At 43.6% G+C, this 14,139-nt stretch overlaps 1 protein-coding gene across 4 annotated transcripts in view; it reads right to left on the bottom strand.

Annotated features, from left to right (window-relative positions):
- Positions 1–14,139, bottom strand: part of Liprin-beta (liprin-beta 1) — a 216,149-nt gene that overhangs the window by 99,100 nt on the left and 102,910 nt on the right. For 3 of the 4 annotated variants that reach the window (XM_037422165.2, XM_075886466.1, XM_075886464.1), the window contains 3 exons: positions 11,179–11,231; positions 2,207–2,356; positions 211–424 (listed from right to left, as the gene is read on the bottom strand). In XM_037422165.2, coding sequence (XP_037278062.1) covers positions 211–424; positions 2,207–2,356; positions 11,179–11,231 — 417 coding nt within the window. The remainder of the gene's footprint in view (positions 1–210; positions 425–2,206; positions 2,357–11,178; positions 11,232–14,139) is intronic. The other variant, XM_075886465.1, reaches the window with a different exon arrangement.

Raw genomic sequence — 14,139 nt, 5'->3', positions numbered from 1 at the left:
CTGATACAGCTGCCCTCAGTTATCTGTTCCAGCGACAGGGCAATGTTTATCACAATGGTTGGTGAACCAAAGACCAAAGGCCAAAGACCACATTCTAAAAGAGGTCAGGCAGGTATTTCGGTAGCACTGCATAGATTTCTGCCAGTTGCACGAGTGGAAAGTGCCCAAACTTGAAAAGTCATAGAGAGAGATAGAGAGAGAGGCCGTCACCTAGTTCGGGTGCAGAGCAGGCTCGGCGAGAAGACCGCAAGCGGAAAAAGCCTTTACCAAAGGAGACACCAGTTGAACTCTTTCGGCTGCGGAAGACGTCCTTGGATGACGCCGCCGGGGCTGGTGCAGCAGCAGCAGCGGCCTCTCCGGAGCGCCTCACCTGCTGGTTATGCGAGCGGGGCAGGCTGTTGCTGTACTGCCGCACATTGCTGAGCTGAAATTAAAAGCAGCAATTACCTTAATTTCTGTTACAGAAGCTTTTCAAGGAGTAATCTAGCTGATAAGAGTAGTCACTTGTGCCAGTAGGTCGGTCATGACAAGGGTGGGAAAGCCGTACCACATGAGCATGAGCCCTCACTTAGTAATCACCCACATCTGTACTATGTGCCTCATCACACGAACACATTCACAAGCATGCACAAAGGGGCACCAAACCCTCATGCCTTTCACTGCCAGATAGCCACAAGGAGGATGCAATAATAATCCTTCTTTGAAACCACAGTTTTTTTAAATTGGTTTGTTGAATTATAAATACAACTGAAAATGCACTAACAGAACAAAACAAATTTTTTCTGTTTTTGCAATCTATACTTTTCTTGGTGATTCGTTTGAAAGAACCATACTCCAAATTATCAAAAGGTCATTTTGCTACTTAGCGATAATAAAAACATCGCATTTCCGTAATTCTTCTGCACATATAACACGTCAAGTAAAAGAATGTCCTGTACTTTGATACATATTACTAAGCACATAACTTGTAATTTTGCAAAACCTTTGTACCAAATGGTACAATGAACTAACTAAATTCTTGGAAGATGCAGTAAGCACAAAAATATTTTCACATACATTGCAAACTTGCAACATATCACATTATCCCCACATGGCACACTTTACAAATTTGCCTTTATTTTTATTTTTTTTTGTTCAGGATAAATGCCTTTACCAGTGATCTTCAGTTACACTTGTCTTGCACAAGTAGAGTGCACCTAATGACTGTAAATTTTCTAATCTTAATCTGCCACTAACTGTAGTGACAAATACGGGCACTGCTGGAGCAATGACGAAGATGACGTTTGTTGTTGCCGATGCTCGTGCTGCTTCTGCCAAAACGAATAGCTGCTGTCTCGGTGCTGTCTGGCACATTAAGCGGTTGCCTTACCTGAGCGTCTCAAAGTATTCTTACATGCCATGTATAGAGAGCAATATTGCTCAATGCAAGAAATGCCACTAAGGATATGAAATTTCCATATTGTAGTCACCAATTCTACAGCAGCAAGTGTTACTTCAGCTCTGAATGGTCGTTTCCCTTTGCAAGTGTATGCAAGCATAACTAATCATGTTGAAATATGCATTTTCTAGTTCTGCAGGTCAGATTATTTTGCCTACAACTAAAGACTGCGCATGTCAAAATTGTACTCTGAGACTCAGTTGAGTTCGCCCAATGAAGCTCGTTGTGACTGACAATTTTAAGAACTTGTAAAGTGCAAACGATGAAGGCGAAGCATATTCACCAGGACAAAGTGCCAGTCCTGTATGTGTTCTGTCTTCATCATTTGCGCTTTCCAAGTTTTCTCAAATGATGGACCGAATTGCCTAAACCAAAGTATTGTGACCATTTTGGAAGTGTTTTTTTTTTCTTCACTGTGTACTTCTACTCCTTTTTATGAAGAATGAATACATCACTAGAACATTTAATGAAAAAAGACTCTGTGACCAAGATTAAGGAGTAAATATTTGAGCGTCATGTTGCTTGAAACAACTACAAACAGAGCTAGATAGTTGACAACGACTTAGAGAACACGTAAGTTTGGACATGTTGGTATTCTATTTCTGCAACTAGCGCACAGAAAAAGACAAGAACAGTATAATAACTGGCATTGACAAGCACTAAATTGCAAATATGTTGCAAGATAGCACTTGTTATCATCAGCTTTCACAGCGTCCTTGTCTTTTTCTGTGGGCTAGATGCAGAAACGATAAATGAACAGACACAAACCGAATGTGACCCATCGTCGCTGTTAGGCCGAGACGACAGTTGCAGTGGTGTGCTAGACCGGAGCGCAGACTGTGATGATGGCAGTGTGGCTGATGCACTGCGCGAGGGGCACTTGGGCGGCTTCTCCTGCAGGTAGCCTTCACTAGGGAGCTGCACATGACAAACATACACCTGCTGAATCATGATGTAGCAGTGCACAGTAAACTCTGGTTAAAACCAACTCTGTCACGTCACATTACTGGGTGTACTGAACAATGTAGGAAGGATCCCCTTAACAGTACACACTGCTTTGTGGTTAAAGGGGTACTGACACTTTTTTAGAGGCGAGTTTACTCTGCCATACAAATCTTCTGTATACATAGACGACTCTGAGCAAGTGTGGCACTCAGCAAATGCTAATAGGACGTTTTATTTTGATATTAAAGTCAAGTCTCTCGCGGCGCACCTATTCACATCGACACTAACTTGACGTCAGGCTACAGTACAAATATTCGTGACTTCAAGCAGCAGTCTGGCAAGTTGCACTGACGTCAAGCGCCAGAACACAAAATATGGCAGCTTGCGGGTCGCCGTCTCGATCGTCTGCTCGTGCTGTGCAGTCTCTGGTGGTATTTAGCTTGTGCGTACATAGTTCTTTATGTTCCCATGTTACTGGATATTGAATAGAACCTACCCATACGCAGGTATTTACAGAACGTAAATCTTTACACAACGTAATCTACCTGCCAGACATACTTTACGTTTGCGGCCCTATCTTGCAAATCCACTTTCGTTCGTAGGAACTCCCGGTATCCCCATTGCGAAGACTCCAGCCATCGAGTCAAAATAAGCCGAAAAGCACGAGCACCAATACTGATTACATTGTTTCATCTGGATTATTAAAGCTAAAATGCACTAGAACATCAAAGTCGAGAACATCAAAGTGAACCACCGACTGCTGGAAGGGTGGCGCCATCTAGTAAGGCAAAAATGAACCAGGAAATAAAAAAAATTTTATTGCTGAAACATTGTGCATTGTACGTCTCGCGTAGAGCCATGCAGCAGTGTTATTAGGAATAAGTTACCTTTTTAATCATTTTCAGCTCAAAAAATTACGCGCAAGCCAACATGTTCATGACTGTGGTTGCACAAAGTTTCACAAGATGTCGATATTATTGCAGTAGTAGCCTTGTATTTCTTCACCCTGTTGCACATACACGAATACTGTACTTGATAAAGAAACGCATCATAATTTCGCCTCAGAAGTGATTCAATCCTATCTGAGTTAAAAATAGTTTAAATACAGTTAGCATTACAATTTGTAATTTGCGAAGACATAAAAGCATACGCTTGCTTATGTACGCAAACATTTATGTATGGAGAGCTAAAACGTTGAAAAACAGGCGTTCCAGTAAGACGGTAAGCGCAAAGTGGTATCTGGTAGCACGTTAACATAAAGAAGTATACGTGCAAGCTAAAAGCCCCTACTGTCATCCAACATACCTGTGAAGCATACTAGCAAAGTCTGGAATAGTGTACATGCATGCGAATTCAAGATATATGTTTATCAGAGGGCAAATAAGTGATTTAATTTCGGAATTTTCATCATGCTACCAATATTTTGCCCCCCGGATTGTCTTGCGCAAGTGATACGAAAGACAGTAGTAGGAAGTTCCACCGATTCCAGCCCAATAAGGTGCTGAGACAAGCCGAAACCAAGCGCTGTTTACTCTGTCTGCTGCACTTGCCTCCGGACACGTACATGAGCAACAATATGCAGTTGCTAACTGACTACGAATTGTTGATGAAGAACCTGTGGCTTAAAAGTGATGGCAACCCAACATTGTGCCCCCCTGTCGCGACAGTTACCTCATGTGCGGCGCACAGCAGACAAAGCAGACGATCGAAAAAACAACATGCAGACGAGGATGTGCCAAGAAAACTTGTGCGTGCACATACTACCGCGTGGTGGTGCTGCTTATACCAAGTCATGACGTGAGGGTACACTAGAAACCACCACTAGCCTTTAAAAGCATGCTGTAATTCATTTTTCAGGGTGCACTCACACTTACTGGTACGTTTCCTACGCTCTCGTGGCCTTTGACAAGCATGTGACGCAAAAAAATGAGAGTTATAGCTTGTACAAGTACTTTTTTATGTTAACATGTTACCGGATACTGGTTTGCGTTTGCTGTCTTACCGGAACGCAAAATTTTTTGACGTTGTAGCTCCTCATACATAAACGTTTACGTTAGTATGTAAACGTCTAGGCCTTTACGTTTTCGCAAACCATAAATGGCGATGCTAATTGCATTTAACTTACATAGGATTGAATCACCATTGTGGCAAAATCACCAAACGTTTTTTTATCGTGTACAGTATCCTTGTATGCACAAAATGCTGAAAAATACAATGTTATTGCAATGATGGTGTCGACATCTTGTGACACTTCGTGGAACCACAGTCGTGAACATGTTGGCTTACGCTTAATGCTTTTGAGATGGAAATGATTAAAAAAGTAACTCATTTGTAATAACGTCACTGTGCTGTTTTTGCACCAGCCGTACAATGCACGATCTTTCTGCAATAACAATTTTGTAATTACCTGGTTCACTATAGCCCTGCTAGATGGCGCCAACTATTCAGCATGCCGGGGGCTTTCACGTTTACGGCTTCTATATCCTAGGCCATTCTAGCTTTGCTAATCAAATGTAATCGCTATTGGCGCTCGCACTTCGGCTTATTTCAACTCGACGGCTCGAGTTGGCTGCAATAGGGGACAAGCAGTCTTCAGGGTCTAATGCCTTGATATTACATGCATCAAGTGGGGAAACATGGCCTAACGAAATGCCTTGAGGGAAAACTTTGGTCGAACTACTAAAGTTGAGGATCGGAAGCTGAACGTAGTTGTCCACATTAGTCACGATGGTATGCAGCACAGCAACACTTTGGGCCAAGAGCACATCCACTAATGGAGACACTGTGTAATCACCGTCAGGAAGAGCTGGTAATATCGTTAAGGCCACAAACGTGGTGGCTTGCGGTGACAGCAGAACGTAATCAACAGCGCACAAGCGGTCTGACGATGAGGACGACACAGCCCCAAGTTGAGGCAGTTCAAGTTGAAAAACGCCGGTTGCACAGTCGATGAGAGCAGCATGAGCGGACAAGAAATCCAATCCAAAAATCAGTTCACTGGGGCACTGCTGAATAACTGCAAAGAGAACAGATGTGGGGTGATCAGCAATTGTGATGCGTGCTGTGTACATTCCTGTGATGGCAAGACTTCTTCCGTCGGCGACACGAATAATGCCAGGAGCAGCCGGTGTGAGAACTTTCTTGAGGCGGCAACGAAGTCAGGCACTTATCCCAGAAATATGCGCCCCGGTGTCAATAAGTGCAGAAACAGTCAGGCCGTCAACGTCGACGTCGATCAAATTTCGTCGTGTCGGCAAAACAAGGAGAGGATTTGAGGTCGGTATCGAGGATGCAGCTTCACCTCTAAGAGTTGCACCGCTTAGTTTCCCTGATGAGAATTGAGCGGGAAGTCGGGCGTCGTCGTAGAGGAGAAAGGGACGACGGGCGGTGTCCAGGCGGCGAATGAGACTGATGACGTCGAGGCGATGGCGAGCGGCTGTGCTGCGTATCAGGGGCATCGAAGGCGTAGGAATCTAAGGGTGGAAGGCGGCGGTAGTTGTAGGGGATCACCGTAGGAAACTGGAAAAGGCGGTAGCTGTCGGCGTGGTTAGCATTGTTATACTGTGTTCGGGACGAAGACCAATGGTTGTGGCAATACCATGCGACGTGACGTATGCGGCAGCGGTTAAAGCAGATTGGCCGATCATCCGCAGTTCAGATCATCCGCATCTAAGGGTGGAAGGCGGCGGTAGTTGTAGGGGATCACCTTAGGAGGCTGGAAAAGGCGGCAGCTGTCGGCGTGGTTAGCATTGTTATACTGTGTTCGGGACGAAGACCAATGGTTGTGGCAATACCATGCGACGTGACGTATGCGGCGGCGGTTAAAGCAGATTGGCCGATCATCCGCAGTTCACCATTCGGCCGGATTGCGAGAGCGAGGATAAGACCGTTCCTGGGGCGGTGACCTGGGACAAGGTGCCGACCTTGAACGAAAGCCAAATTGGTCAAGACTGAGCAACGGCGCAGACATCGAAGCCCAAATTGCCGAGTTCTTCCCTCACAATCGACTGTACGAAGCAAACCTGAGATACTTGCGAATCGACGTGGCCGTTGGTGGGAAGAGCAGGTGTAATTGCTTTGATTTCCCACCGGACGATTCGCGTAATTTCAGACGCCGGTGAAGACTGCTGACGAGAGGTCAGTCCATCTTCGCAGGAAGACGTCGCAGTGGTGTTCGGCAGTCGAGTGAATGATCTTGAAATACGCCTGCTTTTGGCCAGTTCAGAACGCTGGCATTTCTGAATAATTTCCTCAACAGTCGCGCAGTTCCGGCACATTAGCAGGTGGAACGCATCGTCTGCTATTCCATTCAGGACGTGGCCAACCTTATGTGACCAACGAGATGTTGTTGTCGACTTTACGACATAGAGCCAGCACATCCTGTATATACAAGATATACGGCTCTGTGGATATCTGAGCACGTATAGACAACTCCTTCTTTGCAGCCGCCTTTCGACCGATGGGTGTCCCGAATAAGTCGCAAAGCTTTTCCTTGAATGTGTCCCAACTGCTGATCTCCTCCTCATGGTTCTCGTACCAGACTTTGGCCATGCCTTTCAGGTAAAACAGCACGTTGGCCAGCATGAGAGTTGGCTCATACCGGTTGAGCGCACTGGTATGTTCGTAGTCAGCTATCCAATTGTCAACATCAACTTCGTCCGTACCGCAGAACGTTCCTGGATGCTTCGGATACCTCAGCAGGTACATGGGTGGGGGTGGGGCCGGTGGAGGCGTTGCCATGGATGGTGCAGGCGTTGCCGAGGCTGATGGAGAGGTGGCCGTGGGATCAGTCTGGTGTTCCATCATAGAAACTCCGATTTGACGACCACTGTGGAGCTCCGTTGTGTAGCGCTCCGTCACCGAGAACGTCTGCCAATTCGTTACGGGAATTACAAGTGCACAGAAGAGAGAAACGAGTGTATTTCCAATATTTAAAGGTAGGTGTGACAACCCTGGGCTGCTAGCATCTCGCGCGCCGAGTCCACTTCTTTTTCATCGATTCGTCTACGATGGTGGAGCCATGCCCACTGCCCCGTAACAATATTATAAATAATGCATGAAAAAATTGTATTCTTTATTTTAATAGTAAATTAATCAAATACAGTGGTTCATTACACTGTATATATCATTAAGCTCACACATTTTTTACAGCATATGGCCAGAGAACATGGCGGCTAGTCGTAGCACGATCTGTACATGTGTGCGCTCGATGTTCACTACTCTAGTGAGTTTCTGTGAAGTGTCCCTATGTGAATGTTAAATGAAATAGGTATTTTTTAGTCAACTTTATCTCTGGAAACTGTTGCAAGTGATGCCCAGCATGTTTGAGTGGTTTTTATTGCTCTACTTGGTGCGATGTTTGGATACGTGAGCGCCGACCAAGAGATGGTCCTTTTCTCAGCTCTGATTCTTCCAATTGGAGGCAAGTGTTGCACTTATATATTCCGAGTATAAGTGAACACTTGGCCCGAATGTGCATGGGCTTCATTAATCATGCTGTCATGCTATCTGACTGAATGCAATTATATATAAGCGATTGATTTGTGTAAGCAGCCTTTGTCTCCAATAATCCTACGGTGGGCATGCCCCTATGCAACAAACGCCGGTAGTTACATATGTTTTGGTTAATTCATTTTACGTCTATTAGGAGTAGTCTAAGCTCAAAATAAATAATCGCCTCATACCCACACAAAAAAGAAACAAGTTGGAAATGGTGAGCACCAGTGGCGCAGCCAGGGTGTGACATGTACCCCCCCCCCCCCCCCCCCCAATTTTTTCGCCGTGGTATACAGGGCACAATAACACTCAACCACATCGTCCGGCTGGGCCTCCATTTCAGATCAAGGAGGTACCCTTCCTCCCCTCGAAAATAATTTGTACCTATGCCCCTGCATGTGTTGTTCCATTCCTTGAGGGAATGTGGTGAATTTTCATTTTGTTTTTGCTTATCTGGTATTTTCTCTCTTTTTTTTTTTTTTTTTTTTTAAAGAATGCCTGACCTAGTGGAGCAGGACCAAGCCCTGAGGTGTGACGATTGCTGTCCACGGGCTACAGAAGATATAAAGAAGATATATGAAGCAGGCAAAAGACTAATATCGAAGGCAGTAAATATTTTGCTAAAACATGACCACCTTATTGCATCAGGACAGGCACCTTTTCCTTGAGAACATCATGCTTTTTGATTTCGAGTGCCCCCAATTTCTAGCCAGAACGACTGTCAGTTTCTGCATAAAAACTACACGTTTCCGGCTGGAATGACTTCTATTTGCAGCGAGAACCGCTTTTATTTCTGGCTGAAAGGATTCTGATTATCAGATAGAACCGCTTATAATTCCAGCCAGAATTATTTCTATTTTCGACCAGAATGATTTCCATTCCCCGCCATAACGGCTTCCATTTCGGGCCAGAACGCTTTCTATTTTCGGCCCGGAAAAATCGGGCTGGAAACCATTTTCCGTATCATAATCCAGCCGAGACTGGAAATGTTTTCCAGCTGGGATGGGTACCAGTGTTAAATGCCCCTCAGCTGTGTGAAGTATGAAAATCGAAAAAAAGATGAAAAAAGAGACTGAATAGAACAATGCGATTGCTCGAGCTCGGAACCCTTGGTCATTTATTTTAATTTTATTTGAAAGTGTGATTTAATTACTATATAAATAAAAAATACAATGCATATAAATATATGAATTGGACACCATGGCCTGATATATCCTTGAGATTTTTCTGTATTTATGTCACTGAGTAGAATACTAGGACGATAGTGTAAACAGCTCACTTTTGGTTTAGTTTAGGTTCACTGGATGGTCACAGGGTTCAACTTCATTCTTTTAAGGTCGAAGCTTCTTAAGGCATCACCCATTTGACCCCGTTATCGTTTGTAACCACCGGTGGCACACACCTATTTGTAACAACAGGTGGCACACACCCAAGAGAGCACGTGTGTGCCCCAGGAGAGAACCGTGCGTCCTTGATGTATGTAGTAGGCAGCCACCTTTCGTTTAGTTCTTGGAACGTCCGCTATATGGCACTACTTGTATATAATCAATATATGATGAAAAGATGCGAGATGGTGGTACTTGGAGTGTTCACTAGACGGACGGACATACAGACATACAGACAGACAGACAGACGCACGGACGAACATTATCGACCCACCGTGGACATATCCGGACGGACACTTCGGCCCACTGATCATCATTCAGTTCGTGGATATGCTGTAATTTTTTAGTTTGCTAACATCGTTTCGGAACAGGTTTGGAGCAGTCACTAGCGAATATTGCACTTTGGAGCAGCATGAAGTAGCATTTCTCTTTTGGAGCAGTTTAGAGAAATTGGAGCAACACTTCCATCACTGTATTGCAGTAATTGCTTTGCCGGTGAAATTGATCTTTATTTTTTTCAGTTTTTATGGTTCGACAATTTCCATCGCAGAGCGCGTGAGGTGCTCAGCGGTTTTTTGGCAATGAAGCAGCGAGGTTTTCACAACAACGCCGTCGTCTTTATAGTTTGCCTATCAGCTTTGCTGTTAAAACATATATAGAGTCGCGTAATGAGCTATGTATAAAAATGCCACCTTAAACAAGATTTATGCATAAACCGAAATACCACGTGACTGAATTAATTTGATGTGGTGTGTGTTCCAATACTAACCGTAGGCAGCTAAATAGACAGCTAAGTTGACGGCGGCCTTCTTAAGTCCGATTCAAACTTTCACGTAGCTGGCAAATAGACAGCTTCAAGAAGACCGCATCGCAAACAAATACGATGCAGGCTACTTTGCTGTCCACACAAGATGGCGGCTCAGCGAATTGCTCGAAAAGCTTGGATATCGCCTGTGTTGTTGTCTGCACTCAAGCATACACTTTTAGAGATTTTACAGATGCTCAATGTGAGTAATGTTCAATTTTTTTTTTTAAGATTTGAACACGAAATAAGCTGGAAAAAATAACAGGCTTATTTGTTTATTTTATATTTCTGTTCTCAACGTGAGGTGGCACCTCGTCTGCCTGAAGAGGCTGGGAGATGGAACATAAATTTATATTTTTCCTTGTTATAATAAGATTGATTTAATCGAGTTAAAAAGGCATTAGGCCAATATAAAAAGAAGGTTTTCTTTTTATTTTATTTTTCCTTGTGAGTCTGGTGGCACACAAGTCCCTGACCCGTTATATAGGGTATGCTAATAGCATCCATTTATCCATCCAGCCTTCTCTACGTGTTCGATTTCTCAGACAACATGGGCTTGATGCTATCCTCTAAGCTGTCTGTGTAGACTTTATATGATGCTGTCTTAAAATTGGAACACAACCATGGATACGGTTGCATCGTTTTGCAGCCCATGCGATGATAAAACTAGACTAATTTTGGCGTTGTACATGGGAATTGCCATGTGGGTGCAGCAAGTCAGATTGGCACAAAATAGCGCAGCACTTGCAGCCCTGATTTTTTGTTGTGAAAGTAGAGAAATGAAACTTCTGAATGTATATGACAACAAAAAATATGTAATCTCCTTTGAATAACAAGCATTCAGAAAAAATATTGAAGGCCACAAAGCTATGATACACATTGGTGCCTCTCGCAAACACACTTGTCACACTGGGCCTTGGAATTCTGCCACCACTGCAATAACGGGAGCTCTTTGCTGCAGATGACGCAGTGACTCATGAAAGAAAAGTCATTCACCAATTATGGGCATTAGGTTGCAGGCCTATGCAGTTCACATGATATGATCAAATGCCATAGCAGATACCCACATGCTTTCATCGTACTGTCAAGTGGATGAGTAGTGTACCCACCGCCTGCCTGTCGCTGTCACCAGGAGCGGGTGAGCGCTCCTTCCAGTCAGCCCCTGCGACAACCATCATGTACGGAGATCAACTACAGCTGCTGTAGAGGTTCCCTTTTCAACACATCACTCCCCAACCTATATTAGCTAACTCACAAACCAGTGTGATGCCCCAACTGTACCAAAAGTACTGATTGGAAACCAATTATACATTTCACTTTTTTTCCTTCTTGCTGCAGTGATGAAGTTGCCGTCTTTTGTAGGTAACTTTATTGCCAATAGGTGACGTGAAAAATAGACTCCAACATTTCAGGCTGCAGCATGGCAGAAAATATATCATACACTCTTGTCATGTCGCCACACCTAAAGACTGCAGGTGAGAATACCACCACAAACACTTGAGATACAATCACTGTGCAAAGCCCTAACGTAGACCAATCATTATAGTCTTATCCAACTACAAGGTCATGCAACATAGAAGCAAAAATTGAAAAGAACGCAAAAAGTCTTGTCGTCATGGCAACTAGTGTTCTGCTTGTTTATTGCATGCAGAACAGACATGAATCTTGCCGACTTGTGAGTGGCAGAAATGGCATTACTTTCTGCTAATACTCATTCACGGAATACATTTGAAAAGCCCACCAAAGTTTGTATATTTAGGAGCTCTTAAAATTGTGTTCATTAACCCAGGAAATCATGAGAAAAAACAAAGGTGTCACACACAAAAAAAAAAAAAAATGGCCCTGTCCCTTTACTTGTTATGAAACAATCGTGTGTGCTAAAAATGACAGCACGCATTTCGTACAGGAAAGGATTGCAACCTTCCAAGTGAGAGACCTATGATTGAATATTCATCTAGCCTGATTGAAGTGGGATCATTTCAAAATAGAAGGCATTTCCTGTGCTTCCTAGAAAATGTGCTGTGCGATTGTAAAGGTTCTTATATTGTGTGCTAGAATGACAACCTGGTTACTGTAACTACTTGCTGTTCAGGACCACCCGTTTATGCAAAACAAGGCAGTGCTCTGACAAATTCCTAACAGTAAAAAAGACACATCAAATATGGAAAGAAAGATACTCTGCACCATTCGATCTGAACAAATGTCCATTGTTTCTATTCGTATGCATATGCTTCACCCATCAAAGAATTAGAACTTACTATTCACTATTCTTTCACTATTCCGTGCACTTCATGCGTGATTGTACAAAGCATGAATTCACGGCTCAAATACAGGACTTGAAGCCACCCAAGCAATAGTTCAATTCCAAGTTAACTTTTGTAAAAGTGTGTACAGTAAAATTCAATAGCCAATTTCATACCACAATCACGACCACACTGAAAACGAAAAAACACATAGACAGGATGGGCACTAACTTAGAACTGTTCACTCGTTCAGGAATACAGGCAAACAAAAATCCACTCAACGCAAACGCAAGTGCTACGTGTGTGTGTGATCACCTACTTAATCACACTATAGGACACATTCTCAATACTGCACTTTCCGACTCATACAGGGTGACTGAAGTTCCGCTTGTACAATCACTCCTTTATATTGGCATGAAATACACCTCCCGAATTTCCCATGCTATCTTGACTGCTTTTTTCCAAGATCCAGTCAAGGAAACACACTCTCACTGTAAGAAATAAAACAGTGTGCATTAAACGTGCATAGGACATCATGCACCAGCTTCCAACGTCAGTCCAGCTACAAAAAGGACCTGCTGATTGTGCACAACGGGATTTTGCAGCCTGTGCATGCTCTCAAACAAAATCTGCATTCTGGAAGGTGAATGGAAAAGCAGTAGCTTTTCACACTTTAGCTCCGAGTGTCATTTCTTGCCGTAAATCCCCCTGATATGTTTTTTTTTTCTTGCCGTGACATTGTGACCAAACAGGTATCGATATAGCTCAGTACCGATGTCGCATAGGCTCCTTTATCCAAAAGGTGCTTCATGGGGCCAAGGTGCGTCCACGATTTCGCAATGTTGCTGCCTTGCTCTTGAAGTGCTGCCCTTGCGGGCGAATCATTGATGCACTGTTTTGTCTTGCTCAGCTTCTTGTGTGTGCTGGTGACGTTGAAATGAATTCAGGGCCTGATAAGATGGACTAGATTCTTGATGCCGTGAAGGAGGCTAACTTAGCACGGGAAAGGTTTCAGAAGGAAATGTCGGGCAGAGTTAAAGACATTCACGCAGGTATTATCGACATCAAGAAAAGGCTTACTAAAGTGGAAACTGTGCTTGGTGAGTTGCTTAGCAACACGACTTCCATACCTGATGTCACAGAATCCATCAATGCCATAAAAAATGACCTTTCGACTTTTTGAAATAACAATGCTACTCAAGCAAATTTGGTTCAGCTTGTCGATGACATGAATAATAGGATGCACTGCAAGAACTTGATATTCAAAGGGATACCAGAAAAGGAAATAGAAACATGAAGTATCGGAATCGCTGGTTGTTGATTTTTCCAAGGACCATTTGGGCCTTCAAATCAATGACATCGCATTGGCCCCCTTCAAGAAGGACATAACCGTCCCCTCATTCCTAAATTCCTTAGTTACAAAACAAAAACCCAAGTCCTTGGCAATGCCTTCTGACTAAAAAAACTTAAAATCCAGATTAGTCAGAATTGAAGAAGACTTTTCACCGCGCATTCAGTTAGCCCGGAGGAGGCTTCATGACTAAGCACGCACAAATTGCCGCCAAAACGAGAAAACGAAGCTTCACTTCGATACACTCGCTCTAGCAGGCAGATGCTACCAATATGATAATTCTGCTGACAACGTATGCACGATAACTTCAGAAAAAAGATCGCCCTGATAACCTGACAGCTCTCAAGCAACTCAGATACAAAACTGCTCAATAATCTATGCTAATTTCCGCAGTACCGTGCAAAAGCAGGACCAGCTCGACGACGTTATTCACACGTGCTCAGCTGATGTTATTATCGGTACAGAAACGTGGTTAA

Source organism: Rhipicephalus microplus, chromosome 2 (genome assembly GCF_043290135.1).
Source record: "Rhipicephalus microplus isolate Deutch F79 chromosome 2, USDA_Rmic, whole genome shotgun sequence".
NCBI lineage: Eukaryota > Metazoa > Arthropoda > Arachnida > Ixodida > Ixodidae > Rhipicephalus > Rhipicephalus microplus.
The sequence above is the reverse complement of the archived record's forward strand: the minus strand, read 5'-3'. Positions and strand labels throughout refer to the sequence as shown.